This window comes from Marmota monax, unplaced genomic scaffold, assembly GCF_021218885.2.
Source record: "Marmota monax isolate L192 unplaced genomic scaffold, Marmota_monax_Labrador192_F-V1.1 WCK01_AAM20220418_F8-fsc00140, whole genome shotgun sequence".
NCBI classification, from domain to species: Eukaryota; Metazoa; Chordata; class Mammalia; order Rodentia; family Sciuridae; genus Marmota; species Marmota monax.
In genome coordinates, this window is record NW_026694256.1 from 4,767,794 (window position 1) to 4,794,918 (window position 27,125).

The window sequence follows — 27,125 nt, forward strand, 5'->3', positions numbered from 1 at the left end:
GGGGAAAAGAAAAAAGGAGGAAAGAAAGCAGGGAGGATGAGAATGACTCAATATCCTTGAGATTTGGGGAGTCAGGATGATCACATTTGAATGAGACAATCTGAATTATAAATTGTCTAAGGATATCCTGCCTACCACAGAAAAAATGAAAATATAGAGCTCAGCTGGGCACATAGCATCATCTGTAATCCCAGGCCCTGTTGACACAGAAAAGGAGGATCGCAAGTTTGAAGTCAGAAAAAATCAAAAGGGCTGGGGATGTAGATCAGTAGTAGATCATCCATGGGTTCAATCCTCAGCACTCCTCCACCTGCCAAAACTGTGCAGCCCATTCACCTGGATGCTGGTGATTATGGTGTTCATACTATCTCTGATGGGAAGGAATGAGTAGCTGTCTAGCTGGATCTGACTCATCACATTCTCAGTACAAAAAAGTATTAAGAAGATGTCTAAAATTGTAAATGTTCTAGAAGCTCATGACATAAGACATCAGTTGTCTCCAGTAATTTCAGACTTGACTGTATGCTCTTCCTTCTGCTAAAGCTATCACACTGAGAGATACTTTGAGACTACAAACACCACCTTCCAAATACCTGGTTTGTCATGAGAAACATTCTTATGTGGTTTCACTGTGTCTTGTTCTGAAAACAAAAATATAAAATCTTTTCAAGTATTTCTGACCTTGATAAGTTTATATTTAATGAATATGTATGAGTTAGGCCAGTGGTTTGTAAAACAGAAAATAACTACCAAACGTGCCCATAGAGAAAAAAAAAATTATAAATTTCCATGTGATTCTATTTCATATTAAACACTTAAAAGGTTTGATTCATGAAAACAATATATTCATAATAATAATTTACATTTAGGTGACTTAATTTTCAAAACATGGGCTATAATAAAGCATACACATAAAAGCATAGATTAAAATGAACTTAGAAATATGAAAATTTTCTTGTAAAACACTATAGATGAATTTTAAATGAAATTTTCATACATACTGTGGATTTGTGCCTTTTCAGATGAAGCTTAAAAAGAATAAATATATAACATATTTGAATTACACTACATGAAAATTTGTAATAATTAACAAAAATCAAAAAATTTAAATGGTAGACTGAACTAGCTTTAAATGATATTGGGCTTCTATTTTTTTTTTTTTAATGCATACATCTGGTAAAACCAGTAGTGACCAAATGTGATCAGGAAAATAAAAAGAGTAGATAAGTATTGTTAGTATTTAGATATGAGGTGTTCCCCATAAGTGCATGTGTGAAACAGAGCAAGAATTTTCCCAGGTGAGATGATTGAGTTATGAGAACCTTAACCTAATCAGTGGATTGATTCACTGATAGGGTTTAAAGGGGCAATAACTGTAGACAGGTAGGGTGTGATTGCAGGCAAGGGCCTTTGAAGTTTATATTTTGTTTTGGATGAGCAAAGCTCTCCCTCTGCTTCCTGATTGCCATGTCCTACCTTGGCTTCCTCCTCCACACCCTTCCAAGCATGTTCTCCCTCATCTCAGGCCAAACTGTAGTCAGCCATGGAGGGACTGAGATCTTTGAAACAAGATCTTTGAAACTCCCCCTCTTCTAATTGTTCTTATCAGCTGACTAAAACAGGCATTTATGAGCTTTGTTGCATGACAAATACATTTTTAGGAGAGCAAATAGATTCAAGCTATGATCAGATGCCAGGTGGGCACTCCAGTACAATATATTAGTAATAATTTTTCACACTTAGGTAAGAATTAAGAATTAAAGGAGTGAGGTAGTTTTATATATATATATATATATATATATATATATATATATATATATATATTCTGGATTTGAGGGAAAATATATATATATATATATATATATTAGTATATATTTTTATATAAATAAAATGAAGGAAGAGACTTGCCTCAAGTTAACAGCTAGTTAGTTCCAGAACTAGGACTTAAAGACTAAATGGTAATGTAAACTTGGAAAGATTACCCAATTTTTAAGTTAACGTATAAAAATGATTGTCTGGGACAGTCTAATAGTAGGAGTATAAAGTATCTGAAACAAATTAGAAATGGGCTAGAATCCTAGCTACAATATTAATTAGCTTGAAAATCCTGAAAAAATAACAGATTTTTCTAAACTTATTCTATTGATCTGTTTCCACAAATTATGAATGTATATAATAACTGCTATGTTGTGCGCTGGTCATAATCATATGATAAAAGTAAAAATGCATCATTAGTCTTTAGTAGATGCTTAATAGGTTCTTATCCCTCTTACCCTTTAAACCCAAGAAGTCCATGACTTTATGAATTTATAACTCTGATGATTATTATTAGAAATAAAGCCACAATTTTAACATGATCATACTCTACACCAAAAGATGTGTTCTAAAACCTAAAGCCTCTGCTGAGGTTTATTGAACTCACATTCTAGATAATTTTGTCTATGGGACATCCCAATTTTACCTAATTCAGTACTTTAAATTTATAGTGAACAATAAGTGGGGAAAAAATGAGGGGAACTGCAGGTTTAGCTCAATGATAGGGCACTTATAAGGAAGAAGGACCCCCTGGGTTTAAGTCTCCAATACTGATAAAGAAAGGACAAGAAAAAAAAAGGATGAGGAACTGGGAGACTGTGTCCCCTGGTGCAAGACAAACCTATATTTTATTTCTTAAATGAAAGCAAAGTCAGCTATGAAACTATTTAATATAAAAATATTGCTACTTGATTTTTACATCCTTTTAAATTTGTGCCTGGGTTGGGCAGGGAGACCATTTTAATTCTATAAAAAAATAATGAACCAGAACACAAATATATTTTTGGAACTCAATTTTTTCCATAATGGGAAAATAAATTTAATAAAAATTATTCACTTTTCTTGGTGGTTTGTCAATGATGAATTATTAAACACTCAATAGTTAAAAAATGCTATGCACATGTCTGTCATTAAGTTGTTGCTACTTATAATTGATTTAAATCTAAATTATCTATTTATTTTCAAGGTGATTGAAATGGGAATCAGTTCCAAAGTAATAAAAGTGATTTGGAAAAGAGTTGGAAGGGATTATCTGAAAGATCTAATTAGATATTTACATGATTTAGGAATTTAGATAAATAGTATTATGAATGTGCTTACTAAAAATTTTGTTGAGTTCTAACCCTCAATCCTGAGAATGTGACCGTCTTTGGAACAGGATTGCTGCAGATATAATTCGTTAAGGTAAGATGAGGTCATAGGAGAGTAGTGTGGGTCCTTACAATAGGAGAGAGACACAAAGGCAGAAGTTGGCCATGTGATGATGAAGGTGGAGGCTGAAGTGATGCATCTAGAAGCCAAAGGACATCAAGGATTGCTGGCAACCACCAGAGGCTAGAAAGGGCAATGAAGGTTTCTCCTCTAAGGATTGAGGTAGTGTTGTGTTTCCTCCAGAATTTTGAGTGAATAAATGTCTGTGCTTTTAAGCAACAGTTAGTGGTAACATAATCACAACCATCCAAGGAACAGATAGGTTTGGGTATGGGAATGTGGGGTGATTCTCCTGTCATAAATACCTACAAAATGGGAAGTGACTTTGGAATTAGGTCATGGGTAGAAGACGAAAGAGATTTGAGGCACTTTATAAAACAGCCTACATTCCCTTGATAAGACTAATATGGCCAATTGTGTGGCTGGGAAAAATGTTTGCTAAAGAATTTGGTTTGTGATTCACAGATCCAATTAACCACCTCAGCAGAAAATGAGAATACAGATGATTTGGTCCAAGACAGTGGAGGACCCCCTTATCCAATATCTTGAAACCTAATGGATTAAATAGGAGATTTAGTACAAATACTATACCAACCTGGACAAAAATTGACAGAAATAGAATGAAATGAAGGAATAATGACTCCAAAGTTAAAAATATGGATTCAAAGGCTTGGGATAATGGTCTCTTCAGCAGAGAGAGCAGAGCTATGATCTCATTGAGCCGAGAGGTCTGGGCCACCATCCCAGCACTGAGCAAAAGAAGACATTCTTAGAACCACACATTTGCTTGAAACTGACTACCCTTTTATTTTCTTCCAGTTTCCCCTTTGGAATGGGAATGTCTAGCCTATGATTATCTCACCATTTTATTTGGGAGAAGATAATTTTTTTATGGCTTTACAGGTGCACAGGTAGAAAGGAATTTTTGTACAGGAAGAATCATATTCCAAGATTCACCCATAACTAATTGAAATAACTTAAATAATTAAATTTGGAAGCTTTCGTTTGTTAGCATTTTGGGTGACATTCTAGACATAAGAGTTGATACTATAATGATTAAGACATTAAGGATGTAGGGATGGGAGGAATGTATTTTGTCCATATGAAAGACAAGAGGCAAAGGGTGAACCTTTTATAGAATGAATTGTGTCTTCCCCAAAGATGCTTAAGTCCTAACACGCATAGGTTATCTTATTTATAAATAGGGTCATTGCAGATGTAAATAGTTAAGATGTCATTATGGAGGAGTATGGGGTCCTTAGTGCATGATGACTAGTATACATATGAGAAGAGGGGAAGAGATACAGAGACAGAAGCACAGAGGGAGAAGATGGCATGTAATGAAGAAGGCAGAGATTGAAAGGATGCATCTGCGTGCTAAGCAACACCAAAGATTGCTGGCACCAGTATCCAGAAAAGATGAGCAAGGATTCGTCTCTTCAGGTTTCAAGAGAAACATGACCTACCTTGATTTTGGGTTTCTACCCCACAGAATTGAAAGAGAATTAGTGTCTATTTTTAAAGCCACCCAATATGTGGTATTTTATTGCAGACACCCTATGACATAAATACAATTAGGAAACATGAGCTAAAATTTTAAATGTTTTCAAAATTAGATTTCTGTGGGTTTTTTTTCCTTCAAAAATTTTCTGTTGCCTACTGCAGCCCCAGAAATGTTCATTTTGCTCAAAAGTCCAGAAAAAGAAAAGAATGAGAGGGGCTATTTTTTTCTGGTAGAATGTGTCCTAAAAGTATAAAAAAAAATGCAGTTTTATAAGAGTCTATCAGTCAATCGCTTCTTCTGAACCATACAAAACTCAGATTTCATGTACATTAAAAAAGATGTTTTCTGTTTTCTTCTGTGAATGAATAGCTTAGATAAATATGTATTTTTAAGTTGTTCACAATAAAATTGGACGTAATATCTCTGTTGGGGCATAACATTGCAAAGAATTGTATTATTCATTATAAATTGTACAATGTATGCATAGATTTATACACAACTATATACAAACCTGTTTTCTCTTCTTTCTTTTCCTGTGGCTCTAAAAATATAGACAAATATTAGTTATAATGATTATACAAATTGTTAATTTCCTATACTCATGCATGTATAGGAAATTATTCATTGTGTTTTAATCTGTCATATTTTATTTTTCTTAGGATTATGACAAATTAATATAAAAGACAAGTAAAGCTCTCTCACTATCAACCAAAATAAGAAGTATTTTGAGGAGAAATGGAAATGTGAGCTAAGATTTGTAAAACAAGGTTAGCAACATTATTGGATTATACCTCCAGTACACGGAAAATAAAAGAAAATTTCAGCACGGCATATTCTCAGAATTACACTTAAGGTAATAAGAACATTTTCTAGACAAAACAGTTAATGCTTTACTTTAAGCAAAATATTCAATGTGGAATCAGAGTATGAATAAAAACATGTATTTAAGATTTGTTTTATTTATTTGACATGCATATAACATACGTGGAGGTTTAGGCTTGACATCTTTGCCTAGAAAAAGTTGAAAAAAATATTAAAGTTTGAGTCAGACACTGCTTATCAAAATCACATTATGAAATATGATAGAAAACTATATATTTCACATTGAAAATTAAATGATATAAATCCCAGCTACACTTCCTTATTGAAATCATAGATACCTATAATTCAACATACATGGCCAAGTTATTAAGAAAAAATTTATTTTAAATAATAAAATCTATTGTAATTTTAAAAATAATTTGCCCACAAAATTATATGTGCAATGATAATTTTATTTTGTGATATTAAGAAAGAACACACATAATTTAATTTGAGAAATTACTTTTAAACTTTCATTATGCGTAGATGAAATATACAAGACTACTGTTTTCATTTTCCATAAAATTATCAATGTGTCATCTGTGTCAGCATAATAACATTTTAAAGGATTCCTGCTGAATTGGGAGTTCTGGACTACTGGAAATAGATGCTTATTGCATGTTAAGTAGTTGATGCAGGGATTGGAAAGCCTTTTCTGTAAAAGGTCAGATCATCCATGTTCTCAGGTTGGGGACTATATGACCTCTGTCACATTAATTCATCTGTGCTGTATAGGGCAGAAGCAGCCATAGACAATACTGTAAATGAATAGCAATGGCTTTATTTACAGAAACTGGTGACTGGTCTATAGGTCATTGTCACTCATTTTCTGTTCACAGTCAGTTTTAATTTTCTTTCCTTTTTATAACAATGAAGGTTTGCACAGAGAACAAAAACACCTTCCATTGATTCTTTGTTCCTTTACAAATGTTATCTAATACATTTCCATCACTACTCAACTCATCTTCCTTTGGCTCTTATTTAATCATTACTTCACTGTAATCTACATTTAATCTAACCATTCTATTTATCAAGACTCTCTGGTCTCAAATTTCTCCACTACTTGCCAAAACAATGGATATACTGAATCATATTGATCACTCTCTCCTTCTTTTTAAATCCCTGTTCACCTGACTTCAGAGAAAGATGAGTATAACACATTCTATTGTTTGGGGATGAATATTAATACTGCCTTTCTTTATTCTCAAAAGTGTCCTGGGGACTTTCACTTCTAGCTAAAACACAAAAGCAGGGACCTAATTACTTCTGGCACTGGAATCTAAAGAAACCAGAAAGAAGTTTGTGAAACAATGTTTCAAAAGAGGCTGGACCTCAGACAACAAAGAAGAGAAAAGCTTGAGGGACCAGAAACAAAGGGGACATACTCTAAGATTGCTTCAGTTTACTGCTTTGAGTACCCAGAAGATTCCTGAGCAGATGAGGCGGAGCTGGGAGTGCAAAGAAACCTATATTGCTAGAATAAAAGTGGAAGAATAGCATAAAATGGAGAGCTGCGGAGGGGAGAAACACAGTTCTGGAGACTTGTGGAAGGATGTCATAAGTCAGATGAGCACAAACTGCATATGAACACAAGGGGTCTAACTGAGTCCAGGAAAACAATGGCAGGAATATGAAAGCTTTATAATAAGAAGTAAAGTTGGGTGTTGTTCTTTTTCTTTAGTATTATATTTAATATTGGGGGTCATTTTGTATCCCTCATAAATTTTAGAATTGGTTTGTTAATGCCCACAAAATTATTTCAGGATTATTTTGTTGTTGTTGTTGTTGTTTTGGCAGGGGTAGGTACTAGAGACTGAACTGAACTCAGGGATGTTCTTCTTCTGAGCTACATATACAAACCACTTTTAAAACTTTTTTTTTTTTTTTAATTTTGAGACAGGGTCTCACTATGCAATGAAAGTTGGCAGAGAACTTGCAATCTTCCTGCCTCAGCCTCTCAAATTGCTGGGATTACAGGCATGCTCTACCATACCCAGTCATTTGTGGGATTTAGGTGAAGATCATCGCATTGATGTAGAATGGGGAGAACTGACATCTTAACAATACTGAACTTCACATCCACAAACATGAACTAGCTCTCAATTTATTTAAACATTCTTTGGATTTTTTTCCATTAGAGCTTTATTCTACTTATTTTTTATTTGTTTAAATTCTACCTAGCAGTTAGTTTAATTATTTTTCCTCAGAAAAATTATTTGATGTATTTGGTTTGTTTTTCCCATTTATAAAATAATATTATTTTATAAACTTCCTTACCATTATGTTCGTACCATTCTACTATAAATACCAACTTAAGTGAATGTCTTCTCTTCTAGGCTGTGACATATTTGAGGACAAAGGTCATATGTATCCATCATTGAATTGAAGTAATCCGTACAATGCCCATTACATGATTTAATAATAGGGACTGAAGTATTTTTGTTCATTATATAAATAACTAAAATAATTAGAACAAGACAAAATAAATAAATAGAGAAATTGAGCAAAGAAAAAAATAAATGTAGGAAAACACAAATTTATAAATTGCATTAGAGCCAGGCATGGTGGCATACACATATAATCCCAGCTACTCCAGAGGCTGAAACAGAAGGATCACAAGTTCAATACAAGCCTGGGCACCTTAGCCAGATCCTGCCTCAAAACAAAATTAAAGCTGGGCATGGTTGATGCACACTTGGGAGGCTGAGGCAGGAGGATTGTGAGTTCAAAGCCAACCTCAGCAAAAGTGAGACCCTGTCTCCAAATAAAACATAAAAAAAGGCTGGGGATATGTCTCAGTGGTTGAGTGCCTCTCAATTCAGTCCCCAGTATGAAAATATAAACAAACAAACAAATAAATAAAATAATACAAAATAATTTTTTAAAAGGGTCAATATAAAGCTCAGTGATAGAGTACTTTCCTAACATATGTGCTGTGTTCAATCCCTTATACTAGAAAAAGAAACTTGCATTAGAATACAAAATGCATGTTGAATTCCTTTGCCCATTTATTAATTGTGTTATTTGGTTTTTGAGTTATTTATATATCCTGGAGATTAATGCTCCACCTGAGGTTCAGGTGGAAAATATTTTCTTCCATTCTGTAGGTTCTCTTTTCATATTATTACTCTTGATTGTTCCCTTGGCTATGAAAAAGCATTTTAATGGGATTTCATCCCATTTGTTGATTCTTGATTTTACTTTTTGCACTTTAGGAGTCTTGTTAGGGAAGTCAGTTCCTAAGCTGACATGGTGGAGATTTGGAACTAATCTTTATTCTATTAGGTTCAGGGTCTCTAGTCTATTATCTAAATCCTTGATCTACTTTGAGTGAGTTTCTTTTTTTTTTTTTGCAGGGGAGAGATGGGGGTTTAATTTCTTTTTGCTTCATATAGATTTCCAGTTTTCCCAACACCATTTGTTGAAGAGGCTATCTTTTCTATAATGTATGTTTTTGGCTGCTTTGTTTAGTGTGAGATAACTATATTTATATGGGTTTGTCAGAGAGTCCCTATTCTGTACCATTGGTCTACATGTCTATTTTGGTGCCAATGCCTTGCCATTTTTGTTACTATAGCTTTGTAGTATAGTTTAAGGCTGGTATTGTGATGCCTCCCACTTCACTTTTCTTGCTAAGGATTTCTTTAGTAATTCTACTCTTATTTTTTTAAATGAATTTCATGATTGTTTTTTTTTCTATTTCTATAAATTATTCATTGGAATTTTAATAGGGATTTCATTACATTTTTATAATACTTTTAAGTGATATGGCCATTTGACATTGTTAATTCCGCCTACCCAAGAGCATAGGAGAAATTTCTAAAGTTTTCTTCAGTTTCTTTCTTTAGTATTCTGTAGTTTTCACTGTAGAAGTCTTTCACCTCTTTTGTTAGATTGATTTCCAAATATTTTGTGGGTTTTTTTGAGGCTATTGTGCTTGGATAGTTTTCCTAATTTCTCTTTCAGTAGATTCATCACATATGTATAGGAACTCCATTGATTTATGTATCTTAATTTTATATCCCCTCCTCTGCTGAATTCATTTATGAGTTCTAGAAGTTTTCTGGTGGAATATTTTGGGTCTTGTAAGTATAGAATCATGTCATTGTCAAATAGGGATCTTTGAGCTCTTCTTTTCCTATTTGTATCCCTTTAATTTATTTCCCCTGTCTAATTGCTCTGGCTGGAGTTTCAAGGACAAGGATGAATAAAATTGGTAAAAGAGGGCATCACTGTCTTCAGAGAGAATGCTTTAAAATTTTTTCACCAAAAACCCCAAATAACCCAGTTAATAAATGGGCAAAGGAAGTGAGCACATACTTCCCAGAAAAAGAAATAAGATTAATCAACAAATATATGAAAAAAAAGTTCAACATAACTAGCAATTACAGAAATGCAAATTTAAACTACACTGAGATTTCATTCACTCCAGTCAGAATGACAATTATCAAGAATATAAGCAACGGTAAATGTTGGTAAGGATATGAGGGAAAAGATACACTCATACATTGCTGGTGGGACTGCAAATTGGTGCAACCACTAAGGAAAGGAGTATGGAGATTCCTCAGAAAACTTGGAATGGAACCATCATTTGACCCAGTTATCCTACTCTTTACCATATACCAAAGTAATTAATATCAGCATACTACAGTGACACAGCCCCATCAATGTTTACAGCAGCTCAATTCACAATAGCTAAACTACGGAACCAACTTAGGTGCCCTTCATTGGATAAAGAAAATGTGGTATATATACACAATGGAATATTACTCAGCCATAAAGACGAATGAGATTATGGTATTTATCTGTAAATGTATGGAACTGGAGACTATCATGCTAAGTGAAATAAGCCAATCCCCAAAATCCAAAGACAGAATATTCTCTCTTGTATGGCTCTACTAACTTACAATAAGGGGGCAGGGATAGGGAATAATAAAAAGTTTATTGGATTAGACAAAGGGGAGAAAAGAAGGGGCATGGGAATATAAAAGACAGTAGAATAAATCAGACATAACTATCCTATATGCATTACACAACCAGTGTAATACTACATCATGTACAACCAGTAGAATAAGAAGTTATACTCCATATATGTATGTCAGAATATATTCTACTATCATGTGTAACTAATAAGAACACATAATATATTATATATGTAGGTTCAGCCTATTCACACTTTAGTCCAGGAATCATTAAAGTTAGTAATGATAATAAAGGCTAATATATAATCATCTTTAGAACAAGTTTCTCTAACGTGAGTAGTTGTTTCACCATGATCAGTAGTGAAATAGTTTGATTTAATGATTTTCTGATTCACATGTTCATAAATAGCTTAACTTATTTTTAAAAGAAATTAATATATTAATTTATTAATAAAATGATTTAATGTGTTATATTTACCTGAAACTTTTTGATCATCTATAACATAATAGACATGTAGAGTTCTCTTATGAGTGCTCTAGAACCTACTCCTCACTGAATTGTTTAGAATTTGAATTTTGAATTTAAGAAATATAAAATTCCCAATTATAACTAGGAAACAAAACGTCCACAAAATTATTTACCAAATTCATAATGTGGGCTGGGGATGTGGCTCAAGCTGTAGCGCGCTCGCCTCGCATGCGTGTGGCCCGGGTTCCATCCTCAGCACCACATACAAACAAAGATATTGTGTCCGCCAATAACTAAAAAAATAAATAAATATTGAGGGATTCTCTCTCTCTCTCTCTCTCTCTCTCTCTCTCTCTCTCTTTAAAAAAAATTCATAATGTGGTTAAATAGATCACTGAAACTGCCTTATTACTGAATTTAAGGAATGAATTAGTTCCTCCCCAAATTTATTATACTTTAATTTTGTCAAGAAATTGAAGTAATCATTAGAAGATTGGAGATTTATAAAATTCATTAACGTGACATTATTTTAGGTACATAAGACAGATGAAGATTTTTACTGAAAAAATTTATTTGGGTAATCTTATATAAAGTATCATTAAAATAGTATTTAAAGATGAGTATAAGATAGAATTCACTATAAGAGCAGTAGAATCTTACAAATTTTAGAACACACAATGAGAGAGTTTTAAGCCTTGAAGGGCCTTGGAAGTGATCTAGAGTAGCATTCTGATTTTCTAAAACAATAAATGCTAACCTTCATAAATCATTAAGGTGGTTTTTGCTGTGAGTTTGTCCACTGAGAAGCCCTTGTCTGTTCAGATCAAAGTACAGTTCCCAGAGCAGCACCAACAAGTGGGAATGTGTTAGAAAGGCAGATTCATGGACCTCACCCTACTGAACCATAAACTCCAGAGGCAAGGCCCAGAAATTTGCTATTTAGCAGCTTTTTCAGGTGATTCTGATTATCACATAAGCAAGCAATTATTTTCCTAAGAGAATTAAATCAACACATGCCAAGATACAGTGGGTGTAAGATATACTTTTTAGTAATTTGTTCATTATCAATGTGTAAGGCACATAGGTAAGGAAGAATAAGGATATCTTAAAGATGAAATCTCACCAACAGAATATAAATATCACTTAGCTTGTTATATTCCCAGTTTATTATATTTAGTTAAGAGCATAATGGACCATGTTAAAATCTGACTGAACAGGTGAACATAGGTATGAATACATGAATGAACACAGAGCATGTTTGTTTGTCTATCCATGGTCTGGCATATATATTCCTTAAGGTCCATGTTTAGGCAACAATCATAAGGATAAGTGCAGGTTTTTCTGTTGGAGGAGAAATTTTAAGGCAGTGATTCTCCAGCAACATCACCATGGAAATCATTAGCAATATTAATTGAACTTTCCAGATATAACATAATATACTGCATGTTGAAGTTTGAAAACTACTGTTGATAACCATTGTTACATTTGTTGACAGCATTCACTTAGCATACAGGTATGGCTATTTTTCACAGTTCTGAATTACAACTAATTGTTGATGACACATCTCTGAAAATAAAGTTTAATTAAAATCAGAGAGAAAGCTATCAATCTATTGGAACATAAATGAGAAAAGCTAAAAACGGAGCATGAATGTGTTGATTATAGTGTTTCACCTTTTTAATCTCAATGACAGTAATATTCTATTCAGACATTTAAAAATGAGATCTAAAAAGGGTGTGATGTGAAATCAAATTCATATAACAAGAATTATTTAATTTATAAAGGAAATCAAAGAGTAACACATATTCTTACAGAGGTAGTTGTTGACTACATCAAGAAATGTATTTCAAATAGAAACAATGTAAAAAATACGCATATGCACACACACGTTTATTTTAATTACGGGGATTTTAGTTTTATATGTTTATTATGCTTTTCATATATTCCATATTTTTCCAAATTATTTGAAATATCTATATAATATTTCCCATTTATATTCCTACTATAGGCTTTTAAAAATACATTCAATATATGAAAAAAATAAAAGAAAATAAATCAGAATTAAAAATATTCTAAAATATTATATACAAATGATAAAAACCATAGGTTGAAACTATGAGTACAAAAGAATAGCTTATCTAAATTTACAAAGTTAAGAAAATTCTGAAAATAATACTGATCAAAATAATGAAATTTGATGTACTACAATCAGAAATGATTTATTCTGCAGTACTTTTGGACTAGCAAGAGATAAGAATTATGAAAGCTTGGGTTCTATTTTTCATTCAGACATGTATTTGCTATGTAACCTTGACATAGATAGCTGTTTAAACTTTCAGGTCTTTTTCCAGAAAGAAAAGAAATGAAGCAAATTAGATGAGTTGGTGTCTAAAATCTCATCCAGGTCTAAAATTATGTATACATGCATTTTTTTTGAAGTTAATTTTGATCTTCAGTAAATCTCTACCAAAATTCCAGTGTCATTTTTAAAGAAATATAAAAAAGTACCCTAAAATTTGTATGGAACCAGGAAAGACCCTGAATACCCAAGCAATCTTAAGCAAAATACAACGTCAAATGTGTCATTTGATTTCAAAATATATTATAAAGCTACTAGAATCAAAACACTGTAGCATTTCATTGGCATGAAAACATACATTTCAACAAATGGAACAGGATAGAAATCCTCCAAATAGACTCAAGTATTTAGTCAATTTATTTTTAATCAAGGTGCCAAGAACACATAATGGGGAAAGGACAGTCTCTTCAATAAATGGTTTTGGAAAAACTGGATATTCACAAGCAGAAGAACATTATTGGGGCATTACTTAATATCATATACAAAAATTAACTGAAAATGGAATGGATTAAGGACTGAAATATAAGAACTGAAACTGTAAAAATCATTGGGTGAAACTATGACATTGGTCTGGGCAATGTCTTATTAGATAGTATCACAAAAACAGAGGTAACAAAAGCAAAAATAGACAAGTGGAATTGCATCAAACTAAAAAGTTTCTTCCCAACAAGGAAATGACTGAGTAAAGAGACAGCCTATGGACTGGGAGAAAATGTATGCAAGCCACACATCTGATAAGGGACTAATACTCACAAAACACAAGGAACTCAAACAACTCAGTGGAAAGAAAACAAATTGCCTGATTTAAAAGTGGGCAAAGGATCTCAACAGACAACTCTCAAAAATAGAGATATAAGTGGCCAACAGATGTAACATATCTAATCCTCTTAGAAATGCAAATTATCACCACAATTAGATACCACCTCATACCTGTTAGAATGACTATTGTCAAAAAGAACAATTAATGACAAGTTTGTGAGGATATGAAGAAAACAGAACTCTTGTACCTTATTTGTGGGAATGTAAACTAGAATAGCCATTTAGTTTTAGGTGGACACAATATCTTTATTTTATTTTTATGTGGTGTTGAGGCCCGAGCATGCCAGGCAAGCACGCTACCGCTTGAGCCTCATTCCAGCACTAGAATAGCCATTTTTGAAAATAATGTGGAGATTACTTAAAAAACTAAAAAAAAAAAAAAAAATCATGTGATCCAATGGTCCCACTTCTGGATGTACATGCAAAGGAATTAAAATTGACATGTTGAAAAGATATCTGTACTCTCCTGATCATATCTCAGCATTGTTCACAATAGTGAGGCTATGGAAGCAACTTAGTGTTGTCAGCAGATAAATGAATGAAAGAATGGAAAAAATATGGTGTATGTATATACATATGCATACAAAGAGTGAAACACTATAAAATCTTTAAAAAAGAAGGAAATTCGGTAATTCATGAGAACATGGATGAAACTGAAGGATATTACACTAAAAAAGAAACATACAATAGTATTTTGCACACATTTTTTTTTTCAATGACAGTTTTTTTATTATTTTTTTATTGGTTGTTCAAAACATTACAAAGCTCTTGACATATCATATTTCATACATTAGATTCAAGTTGGTTATGAACTCCCAATTTTACCCCAAATACAGATTGCAGAATCACATCCGTTACACATCCACATTTTTACATATGCCATATTAGTAACTGTTGTATTCTGCTACCTTTCCTATCCTCTACTATCCCCCCTCCCCTCCCCTCCCATCTTCTCTCTCTACCCCATCTACTGTAATTCATTTCTCTCCTTGTTTATTTTCCCATTCCCCTCACAACCTCTTATATGTAATTTTGTATAACAATGAGGGTCTCCCTCCATTACCATGCAATTTCCCTTTTCTCTCCCTTTCCCTCCCACCTCATGACTCTGTTTAATGTTAATCTTTTCTTCCTGCTCTTCCTCCCTGCTCTGTTCTTAGTTGCTCTCATTATATCAACGAAGACATTTGGTATTTGTTTTTTAGGGATTGGCTAGCTTCACTAAGCATAATCTGCTCTAGTGCCATCCATTTCCCTGCAAATTCCATGATTTTGTCATTTTTTAGTGCTGTGTAATACTCCATGGTGTACAAATGCCACATTTTTTTTATCCATTCATCTATTGAAGGGCATCTGGGTTGGTTCCACAGTCTAGCGATTGTGAATTGTGCTGCTATGAACATCGATGTGGCAGTATCCCTGTAGTACGCTCTTTTAAGGTCTTCAGGGAATAGTCCGAGAAGGGCAATAGCTGGGTCAAATGGTGGTTCCATTCCCAGATTTCCCAGGAATCTCCATACTGCTTTCCAAATTGGCTGCACCAGTTTGCAGTCCGACCAGCAATGTACAAGAGTACCCTTTTCCCCACATCCTCGCCAGCACTTGTTGTTGTTTGATTTCATAATGGCTGCCAATCTTACTGGAGTGAGATGGTATCTTAGGGTGGTTTTGATTTGCATTTCTCTGACTGCTAGAGATGGTGAGCATTTTTTCATGTACTTGTTGATTGATTGTATGTCCTCCTCTGAGAAGTGTCTGTTCAGGTCCTTGGCCCATTTGTTGATTGAGTTATTTGTTATCTTATTGTCTAATTTTTTGAGTTCTTTGTATACTCTGGATATTAGGGCTCTATCTGAAGTGTGAGGAGTAAAGATTTGTTCCCAGGGTGTAGGCTCCCTATTTACCTCTCTTATTGTTTCTCTTGCTGAGAAAAAAACTTTTCAGTTTAAGTAAGTCCCATTTGTTGATTCTTGTTATTAACTCTTGTGCTATGGGTGTCCTGTTAAGGAATTTGGAGCCTGACCCCACAATATGTAGAATGGAGCCAACTTTTTCTTCTATCAGACGCAGAGTCTCTGATTTGATATCTAGCTCCTTGATCCACTTTGAGTTAACTTTTGTGCATGGCGAGAGGAGGGGATTCAGTTTCATTTTGTTGCATATGAATTTCCAGTTTTCCCAGCACCATTTGTTGAAGATGCTATCCTTCCTCCATTGCATGCTTTTAGCTCCTTTATCAAATATAAGGTAGTTGTAGCTTTGTGGATTAGTCTCTGTGTCCTCTATTCTGTACCATTGATCCACCCGCCTGTTTTGGTACCAGTACCATGCTGTTTTTGTTACTATTGCTCTGTAGTACAGTTTGAAATCTGGTATCGCTATACCGCCTGATTCACACTTCCTGCTTAGAATTGCTTTTGCTATTCTGGGTCTTTTATTTTTCTATATGAATTTCATGCTTGCTTTCTCTATTTCTACAAGAAATGCCGTTGGGATTTTGATTGGCATTGCATTAAACCTATAAAGAACGTTTGGTAATATCGCCATTTTGATGATGTTAGTTCTGCCTATCCATGAACAGGGTATATTTTTCCATCTTCTAAGATCTTCTTCTACTTCTCTTTTTAGGGTTCTGTAGTTTTCATTGTATAAATCTTTCACCTCTTTTGTTAGGTTGATTCCCAAGTATTTTTTTTTTTTTTTTGAGGATATTGTGAATGGGGTGGTTGTCCTCATTTCCATTTCAGAAGTTTTGTCGCTGATATACAGAAATGCCTTTGATTTATGCATGTTGATTTTATATCCTGCCACTTTGCTGAATTCATTTATTAGTTCTAGTAGTTTTTTTGTTGACCCTTTTGGGTTTTCTAGGTATAGAATCATGTCAGCTACAAGTAGTGATAATTTAAGTTCTTCTTTTCCTATTTTGATGCCTTTAATTTCTTTTGTCTGTCTAATTGCTCTGGCCAGTGTTTCGAGAACTATATTGAGTAGAAGTGGTGATAGAGGGCATCCCTGTTTTGTTCCAGATTTTAGAGGGAATGCCTTCAATTTTTCTCCATTCAGAATGATGCTAGCCTGCGGCTTAGCATAGATAGCTTTTACTATGTTGAGGTAAGTTCCTGTTATCCCTAGTTTTTCTAATGTTTTGAACATAAAGGGATGCTGTACTTTGTCGAATGCTTTTTCTGCGTCTATCGAGATGATCATATGGTTCTTATCTTTAAGTCTATTGATGTGGTGAATAACATTTATTGATTTCCGTATATTGAACCAGCCTTGCATCCCAGGTATGAATCCTACTTGATCATGGTGCACAATTTTTTTGATGTGCCTTTGTATCCGATTCGCCAGAATTTTATTGAGGATTTTTGCATCTAGGTTCATCAGAGATATTGGTCTGTAGTTTTCTTTCTTTGAGGTGTCTTTGTCTGGTTTCGGAATCAGGGTGATGTTGGCCTCATAGAATGAATTTGGCAGAGCTCCCTCTTTTTCTATTTCCTGAAATAACTTGAAAAGTATTGGTATTAATTCTTCTTTAAAGGTTTTGTAAAACTCTGCTGTATACACATCCGGTCCTGGGCTTTTCTTGGTTGGTATTCTTTTGATTGCTTCTTATATTTCATCCATTGATATAGGTCTGTTTAAGTTGTGAGTATCCTCCTGACTCAGTCTGGGCAAATCATATGACTTAAGAAATTTATCAATGTCTTCACTATCTTCTATTTTATTGGAATATAGTTTTCCAAAATAATTTCTAATTGTCTTCTGTATTTCTGTAGGATATGTTTTGATATTGCCTTTTTCATCCTGTATGTTAGTAATTTGAGTTCTCTCTCTTGCACACAGACATTTTTATCAATAATGTATTGTATATATGAAGATGGTCTTATAAGATGAATATAGAATCTGAAAAATTCCTATTGCTTTGTGATGTTACAGCACATGCATTCTTCACGTTTGTGCTGATACTAGGATACACAAATATACTATGCTGCCAGTCCTACAAAAGTGTAGTACATATAATTTGTACAGTGCATAATACTTGGTAACAATAATAAACCACTATGCTACTGATGTATGTGTTTATAATACCATACTTTTTATTGTTAGAGTGTATCCTTCTTCAAGGTGTTCAAAAAAAGTTTACCATGGGAAAGCTCCACACAGATCCCTCTGGAGGTATTCCACAGAAAGCATTGTTATTATAGGAGAAGACAACGGCATGCATGTCACTGTCTTTGAGGACCCGCCAGTGGGACAATATGTGGAGGTGAAAGTCATTAACGCTGATGAGCTTGATCCTGTGTTGGCCTAAGCTGATGAGTGTGCTTGTGTCTTAGTTTTCAAGCAAAAAAATAAAAATAAAAAATATTTTTATACTTTTTTAAAATGTAAAAATGCCTGTAGAATAAAGATACAAAATATTTGAATGCCTTTAAAATGCTTGTTTTAAGCCAAATGTTACTGTAAGAATCAAAATATTAAAAGATTAAAATGTTATAAAGTAATGTTGTTACTTCTGTAAGCTCAAGTTTATTTATTATTGAAGAAATTAAAAATATTTAAAAATAGCATAGTGTAGTCCAAATGTACAGTAGGTATAGCCTACAGTAGTGATGGGTAATGCCCTACATTTTCACATGCACCCACCATGCATTCACCAACTCACACAGAGCAAATTCCTGTCCTGTAAGTTTCATTCATGGTACGTGTTCTATGTAGATGTGCAGTTTTTCCTTCTATGCTGTATTTTTCCTGTGGCTTACCCATGTTTATATTTGTTTAGATATAAAAGTATTTACCATTGCATGATTGTTGGCTAGAGTAACATGTTAGTGCTGTAACATGCTGAACAGGCTTGTGACCTAGGAACAAAAGTCGGTGCCATATAACCTAGGTATATAGCAGGTGATACCATCTAGTGTATATAAATATACCCCATGAGGTTCACACACAATGAAATTGACTAACAGCACATTTCTCAAAACATATTCTGAGAGTCAAGTGACACATGACTACACTGTATGATCTCATTTATATACAGAATCTGAAAAAGTAAATGTCATAAGACTGGATAATAGAAATCTGGGAAAGAAAAGGGATTGGAAAGGGGGAGTTTTGATTGAAAGACTCAAAGTTTCATTAGACTAGGAAGAATAAGTTTTGTTTATCTAGTGCATGGTATGATTACCAGAATTAATAATAATGCATATTTCAAAAAGATTTAGACTTTAATTATTGTCACCATAGAAAAAGGATAAGTTGGTGAAGTGATGGATATGTTAATTAGTATGACAGAGTGTCTTTGTGCAGCAAAGAGATCAAAACCCCCCATTGTATCCCATAAATACCCACAATAAATGTCTGTCAATTAAAGTAAACAAATGTGTATGAATGGTAAGTAGAAACTTTAAAATCCATTAATTTGAATCTAAAGAGTAAATCACTTCATAAGGAGTCACAGTCAAATAAAAATCCACCTGAAACATTGCACCATTGATTCTTCCCTTGGTTTGTTACAGTTTAGGAGATCTGTTTACTCAGTTCCTGACAGAATCTTTTTGCTACAGGAGTATATTTAAGTATAAGGGCATATTAACAAGACTGTTTTCAAGACCATTGAGTCTGTTCCAGATAAATCTTTGCCCAGGGCCATTCAGTACAGAACAGAAGTTGGCTCTGATGTAGACATACACATTAGCCAGAAAGAACCTCTAACAACCACTTTGCCACTTAAATTGACTTGAAAATTAATATTCAAATTTGTACCACATATATGGAATGATCAATTAATTTGGGCGATTTTAGAAAATATCATAAGAATTTTTATAGGATCCTTCAATCAAATTAGAAATTTTATTACATTTTATTAGAAGCTATTTTTCAGCTACATGTTTTATGTGGCTCTATGTTTAGTTATCAGAATTAAAATGGAGGAATTATAAATGTTAAATATAAAAATATCACAAAACTCTTAAAGAAAATACTATCTGATTAACATGTGAATTTGAATAAACAAAAATTCTTCTTTTTACTACAGAAGAATTTTCATACAGTGGCAGTTTTACTGTATCGAAATATTATTATTCATCATATTTCACAAATGTATTTTTAGATATTTAATTGGAAAGTATGTGAGGGTTAATCTTATTTATATAGTACTGAAAATTGGAAGAAGAGATGGTAATGCTTTGAAAACTGCCCTTTATTCTTCTGAGACCTATTTGGTAAATAAGAATTGCCTCTGAAAATTAGAACTAAATTCCTGGAGGAATTTTCTTTTAGAATAGATTAAAATGTGATTTGATAGAAGTAAAATGTTATTCATAGTTTCCTTTATTTTAAAAAAGCAGCTATACTTAACAGTATGATAAGATGGTGTTTGAGAGGTTTCTTTGATTAAGGTCTGCTGCCAAGGCCTGTGACTGATGTGTCTTTTTATAGTCATTGGCTGTGCATTGTGCTAAGTTTCCTAGGAAAGTTTATTTTGTTGTTTCTTCAGTTGTACTGCAATAAATTTCTATGGAATATATTTAGTCACTACTCAAGTATTCTACTCTTAACCATTCTATTCTCATGATTCTTCTCAGAATGATCTTATGTTTTGCTCAAATGAGTAATCAGGGGATATTTTGGTCCTGTGCCTCAACAGGGCTTTAGGTGATGTTGACAAAACTATTTATCAACAAAGATTTTGTTGTCACCATGATCAAACATCAGAGATTGGAGGAAGTCAATAGGAAACTGATAGAGAACATGTTTGAAGCCTTTTTGAAATACAAACATGTTATACTATTAACAATTGTGCCCATAACTATTCGATTATTCCATCATTCCTTCAACAATCATTGACACAGCATTTGGTACATGCTAAGTAATTAAACCTTAAAGAATATTGAGTTTACCAGCTTATCTATCAATTAAAACAAGGATAGTAATTCCTGATATTACATATTTTATTTGAAAACATGGGTAAGAATAGAATATAAAAGAATAATTGTGTTTATTCTATTACTGATCCACATTGTAAAGAAAAGTGTATATGTATTAGGGAATTCAAACCTTAAAATTCAAAGTTGAACTTATGATCTACTTACTTTTTCCTCTGCCAAGCACATTTCCTAAGTTAGTAAATGATACAAAATTCTATCCGCTATTTTATCAAGGAGGCTAGAGATCATCCAGATAGAGGATTTGGCCAGACAAAAGCACACTAAAATGTCTGAACCTGGGCAGGCATATCTAAAGAGGCCAGGCAGGGTCCCCAAAACACTACTCCTGTCATGTTTGCTGTTGTTTTATCTGTTGTAAGCTAAGTGCCTGAGCGTGAGAATATTCTGTTCTCCAAGCAAGGAAATGAAAGGAGAAGAGAGAGGTAGTGAATTACTATTTCTTTTGTTGTCAACTGCATCCAAAGAAATAATACATTTCCTTAGTTAATATGTTTTCTGATATTGAGTGCTAATTTGAGCAGCATAGCTTGTGAAAGAGAAGGGAAGATTCCCAATGCTTGCCCACAAAGGCCTCTGAAACACTTTCCTCTGGAATATGATTCAACTATTAAATACCAGCTCTCTTTTAAGCATGTAACAACTGTGAAATACTTTATCGCAAGCCTGAGAAATATTTCTGTATAGGAATATAATTATATAAATCCACTAAAGTGAAACATAAAAGAATATTTGAGCTAAGACCACTGAGTTAAAAATCAGGTACTATGTCAAGCATTACAAAAAGATAAGAAGAAAAAGATGGAGACTAAGTTCTAGTAATCAATGAAACTTGCATATTTTAGTATAGCAAAGAAGATATAAACTAAGTAATATGTTTACATGGGGAACACTTGACACTTGTAAATTTTGTAATGTTCTGTCAGAGTAACTCATAAATTAGCCAGGCAACAGAAACTTTTGTAATAGAGTTGATAACTGTCTAAACAGTTTCTAGGTTTTTCATTTAATTTAAAAGAACCATACTAACTTTCTCTAAGGCAAGCAATAAAACCTGCTCTAAGAAACTGGTTTTGCTACCCTAAAAGGTCTCAGTTCAAATCTCATTACCACTCCCTCTGCATCAGTTTCTAGATTGTGTTAAAATGAAAAGGAAGATTTTTAGCGAATTAAAAAAAAATAACAAAAGAGAGCATTTTTTATTTGCTTAAATTAGAATGGGAAGAAAATCATCTGAGAAAATCCTAAATACTAAAAATTATGACTTTCAGTGGGGTCTAAAATACTATTGCATTAACAAGATGAACTGTCTGAAGAACGGCCAGTAACATTTTCTTTACAGCAATAGGTGAGTATAGTTGTATAATTTTTAAAGAAGCTACCCTTATTTTTCCTTTTTTCTCTTAATAGACATGACTTGGATATTTACCTAGGATCTTGCAGATCCTGCATAATATTCCTGATGCAGCTCCACTGAGAAAAAAATATATAACTGTCCTATACTCATTTATCTAAGGAATATATATTTGTATTTATAAGAAATATGTATTTATATATATTCTATTAATATATAAATATATACATATATATATATTTTTTCTATAAATATTTATAGAAAATCTATTTTTATACTTATAAGATATATATGTACACATATATACATATATACAAATGTATACATTTTTTCTTGCCTGACCTTTGGAAGATAAGTTTACACTTGAGTCATACAAAATAAAAATTGCATTTGTTTCTGTAAGCCAAAAAAACAATAATTGTGTCCTTGTCAGGTTTTCAAAGATAACCACATGCTTATTCTACAAACTTATCTCATGTACTTACTAGTATAATTTATACCTAATATAGTAATGTTGTTTTTTCTCCAAGAACCATGCTGAAATGCCTTAAAATTTATCATAATTTCTTCACTTAACAGAGTAAGAAAAATATTTGGAAGTCCATTTTAGTACATAAAAGAACTCATTACATTGCTCACTCAATGATGACCTCTTACATGCCACAAACTGTTCTAGACGTGAGGAAAGACCAACAAAAAAATCTTACCCCAAGGAACATATAATTTACTGTCCTGATTTATTATTAACATCATCTATATTTATTGTGTAGGTATTACTTTAGACTTCCAGTTCAAAATAATCCACAACTCCAACTTTTTTTCCCTTTCCCATCCCTTTCTCCTTTTATGTCTGCTTATATCATTCTGAGAGTAGAGTAGTGTTTCAAATTTTATATCTTAGTAGTAGAGTAATATTCCGTATATTTTGGCAAGAGTAAAGTACATCACTTTTTAAACTTACCTTGAAATAAAAGACCACAGTTGTGATACTGTAGATCTTTCACTTCCTCAGAAATCAAGTTGAATATGTGAGTAAAATCACTGAGATGTAAAGAAGCCAAATCATCCTGTCTATGAATGTTGCAATGGAGAAGCACATTTGATCTTTCTGAGTCTGTTTCTTTGCCTATAACTTCTGTAAACAATGGAACCTAACGATAATTTATAATGTTATATTATGAGGTCAAATTTAGATTACATACATATGTTTATGAATTCTTATGAGTAGTTGATTATTTCTTTTGCTAATATTAGCCATTTTTTTAAAGATTTGACTTACTAGAGACTGAATAAATATCCGTGAACTAACATGGTTAACATCATTACAACTTCCTCAATTTATTATGTTTCCTTATAAATAAACCTTTTTCATATATTATAATGGCAAATACCTGGTGGCTATTCTATAAATATTAGTGACAAAACAGTAGATTGTTTTTCATTCCAGCATATTTTCTAACCCATGTTTTTAAATGGGAAGAAAATGATCATCTCTATCCCTGTCTTCAAAATTTAAAGAAGTTATAGGCAAAAAAAAGAGGATTTTTCTTTCCTCTTATTTGTAGAAAAAAATAAATTAAATAAAACTTTTAAACCACAATATCTGAATATAAATGTATTTACATATTAACATATATTAATTCTTCTAATTAGAGCTCAATTTGAATAATGTTTCCAGTCATTCTCACTTAGGCTTTTATTTTCTTCAATAAATGTTATCATTATATTTTTAAAAATCCTATCATGTTTTCCCTGCTGCTTCTCCAAATCCTTTTAGTAAATGAGAGTAAGATATCATTGCTCCCCAGTGTGCTCAGCTTAACACTGTCATTATATTACATAATAAACACAGTGGAATAAATTTGAGAAACACTGCATGAAATAAACTCAGTTTGTTTCTTTACTATCATACTTCCCTAATGAGTTCATATATGTGATTAATTGTTAGATCTTGAACCAAATTCATTGAAACTCAAAATTTTTTTATGTACTGATTGAAATTAGTGTCCTATGCAATGCCCTCAGTGGAACATAAGTGCAAGGAAGAGCTTCCTAATACTGCAGAACCCCTACCCTGAAAACAATAGTCATTGCTAAACTGAACTATATAAAGTTATACGCTTTTAGAAGGAAGGATTTAATTCAAGTTTTTAGAATTTAAAATGTGTTATACCCTTTTATAACCCAATAAAGTTGAAAGCTGGAAACACAGTTGGTATAAATATATTTGATAAGTTACGAACCATTTCCACCAAAAACTCTCTGCTATCTCACCTCCTTTAAAAAAAAAAAAAAAAAAAAAAAAACTATTCCATTATATTTTGCTAACTAAAATGCCCCTATTTTCTTCTTTTCACAAAATGCTGAAATAATAGCCTATATGTATAAAAAATTTTCTAATATTTTCTGACCTCAATTCTTGATCTTAAAAAAAAGCTTCAACATGCAGTAATTTGATTTACTTTCATTCTGTTCCACTGAAACCACTCTTAAGATAATTAATGGTTCCATTGTATACATTATAATGAATGCTTTTCAGTCATTACCTTACTGTCAATTTCTGTCACATTTAACACTTTGGCAGTTTTCTCCTCCTGGAATTGTTTTTCTCCCTGGTTTCTGAGACAGTATCTCTAAATTCTAAGACAATGTCTCTCTTGTCCTTCTCTTTCTTTCCTCCCTTCCCCCCCTCCACCTACCTACTTGTCTACCTCTTCAATCCTCCCTTCCTCCCTCCCTCCTACCCTCCCTTCCTTCCTTCTTTGAAATCTTCATCTCCTCTGTCCACTCCTTAAATAATAATGTTCTTCCTGGTTTGCTTCCTCAGTTCTTGTTCCTTCTCCCTCTTCACATGCTCCATGGGAGATGTTCAAAACTCTGATCATTTTAGCTAGAATATCTGTGCTGAGATCTTTCAAATTTTAGCTATATTCTGCCTCTAGGTGCCCATTAATATACTTTTTTGCATATCAAACAAGTACCATATGATTCTCCCTTTAGGAGGAGAGGAACTTGATTGTGTTTTAGAATCTATTTTTATATTTCCCATATCACCTAACATATAGTAACTAATCCAATAATAATATATCTAAAAAATATATCCAAACTTTACATAACAGGTAGGCCAGGTACCACCTTGCATATGCTGTCTCAGGGAAAGCACACCTTCCTTTTTTAAATTTGTTATTTCTTTTAGAAATTCAGGTCACAGTAAATTACATTGCTGTTCACATATTATTCCAAAACAGAAACCTAAGAGTTATCCTAGATTTTTCTCACCATTTCCCTCTGTCCCCCAATTTATGTCAATGTTTATTTTATTTCTACAATCTCACTCTTCTTTCCTACTAGTGCACTATAAGGATTAATAGCTCCAAGAATCAGTGCAATATTCTCACAACCCAGAAATCAATTTTCTAAAACTCAACACTCTTTTTATTTCCAATCTCTATGTTCAGTTGTAATAAGCAATTGGAAAATTAATTTAAACTTGTGTCTCATTTTGTTTAAAGATGTTTAATTATTTCTAAAGTCCGTTAAGAACAAGCAACTAGGGAAGGGAAGCCATGGTTGGTTTTCTGTTCCTATGGCCCTCTCGCCTCCCCCCTCCCATTCTCTGCTTCATACTTGATGCCAAGTGAGTTATTTTCTAGTTCCCAGAGTGCTTCACTTTCCACCAGTAATGATGGTTCCTGTGAATCTCATTGGAGTGTCTACCCAGGATAGCTTCATCTTACCCATCTTTGAAGACAAATATAATACCTTCTACTTTGGACACTTATTCCCTGAACATCTAGGCTAAACAACAAGAAATAATTTCCCTATGCATTCACAAAGTGTGCACACTCTGTACATCATTTCCTTATTTGATTTTAACTATTCCTTGCTATTGCCATTATCTGTTCATGTAATGATCTTTGCTTGGTATATTTCTTGAGAGTTAACTTATAGATCATTTTATTCCCCAAACGTAGCAAAATACCTAATATATATTTAATTCTTTTGCAGGATCACTATGGTAACTTTTAAGTAGGTATTGTATTATGTTTATTCTTATAGAAGAAAGACATACATTTAATGGAATAATCAATTAGAAGTTCATAAGTGATAGTCATTCTGGTGACTAATAGGTACCAGCATATACTGTTTTTCTATTACTAACACATTAAATGAGTTTGTGGAATTTTTTACCCAGTTGGTAAAATATAAAGTCAGTTTACCCTTCTTATACATGTTCTTCTAATGAAATATTTATTTATTTATTTATTTTAAGTGCAAATGAATGCACAGGTAGGCTCAGTACCACTTTGCATATGCTGTCTCAGGGAAAGCACACTCTGTTTTCTATAGTCATTTTTAGAATGACCAAAGTCTATAATTCACAGCACATGTGAGGATCTCACTGCTAGTTAGAAAGCAATTTTACAGTGCTTTTGGCATGGCTATTTAACATCTAGGAATGAAGCTAAAGTGAATGAAACATTGAAAATTATATAAAAAGGGACCAAATACGTCCACATTGAAGTCGCCAAGCATGTGGCAAGAGAGATCCTGATATCCCCTCCTCCCTCAGGAGAGAAGGTGGTAGTAGGTATCTATGGATTCTTGAACAATTCTATTCAAGTTTCAATGAGCATA

At 33.0% G+C, this 27,125-nt stretch overlaps 1 protein-coding gene across 8 annotated transcripts in view; it reads right to left on the bottom strand.

Moving 5' to 3' along the window:
• Window positions 1–27,125, bottom strand: part of Trdn (triadin) — a 260,113-nt gene that overhangs the window by 44,463 nt on the left and 188,525 nt on the right. For 6 of the 8 annotated variants that reach the window (XM_058586269.1, XM_058586270.1, XM_058586271.1 and 3 more), the window contains 4 exons: window positions 5,735–5,761; window positions 5,262–5,291; window positions 1,002–1,028; window positions 594–641 (listed from right to left, as the gene is read on the bottom strand). In XM_058586269.1, coding sequence (XP_058442252.1) covers window positions 594–641; window positions 1,002–1,028; window positions 5,262–5,291; window positions 5,735–5,761 — 132 coding nt within the window. The remainder of the gene's footprint in view (window positions 1–593; window positions 642–1,001; window positions 1,029–5,261; window positions 5,292–5,734; window positions 5,762–27,125) is intronic. The other 2 variants (XM_058586273.1, XM_058586272.1) reach the window with 1 other exon arrangement.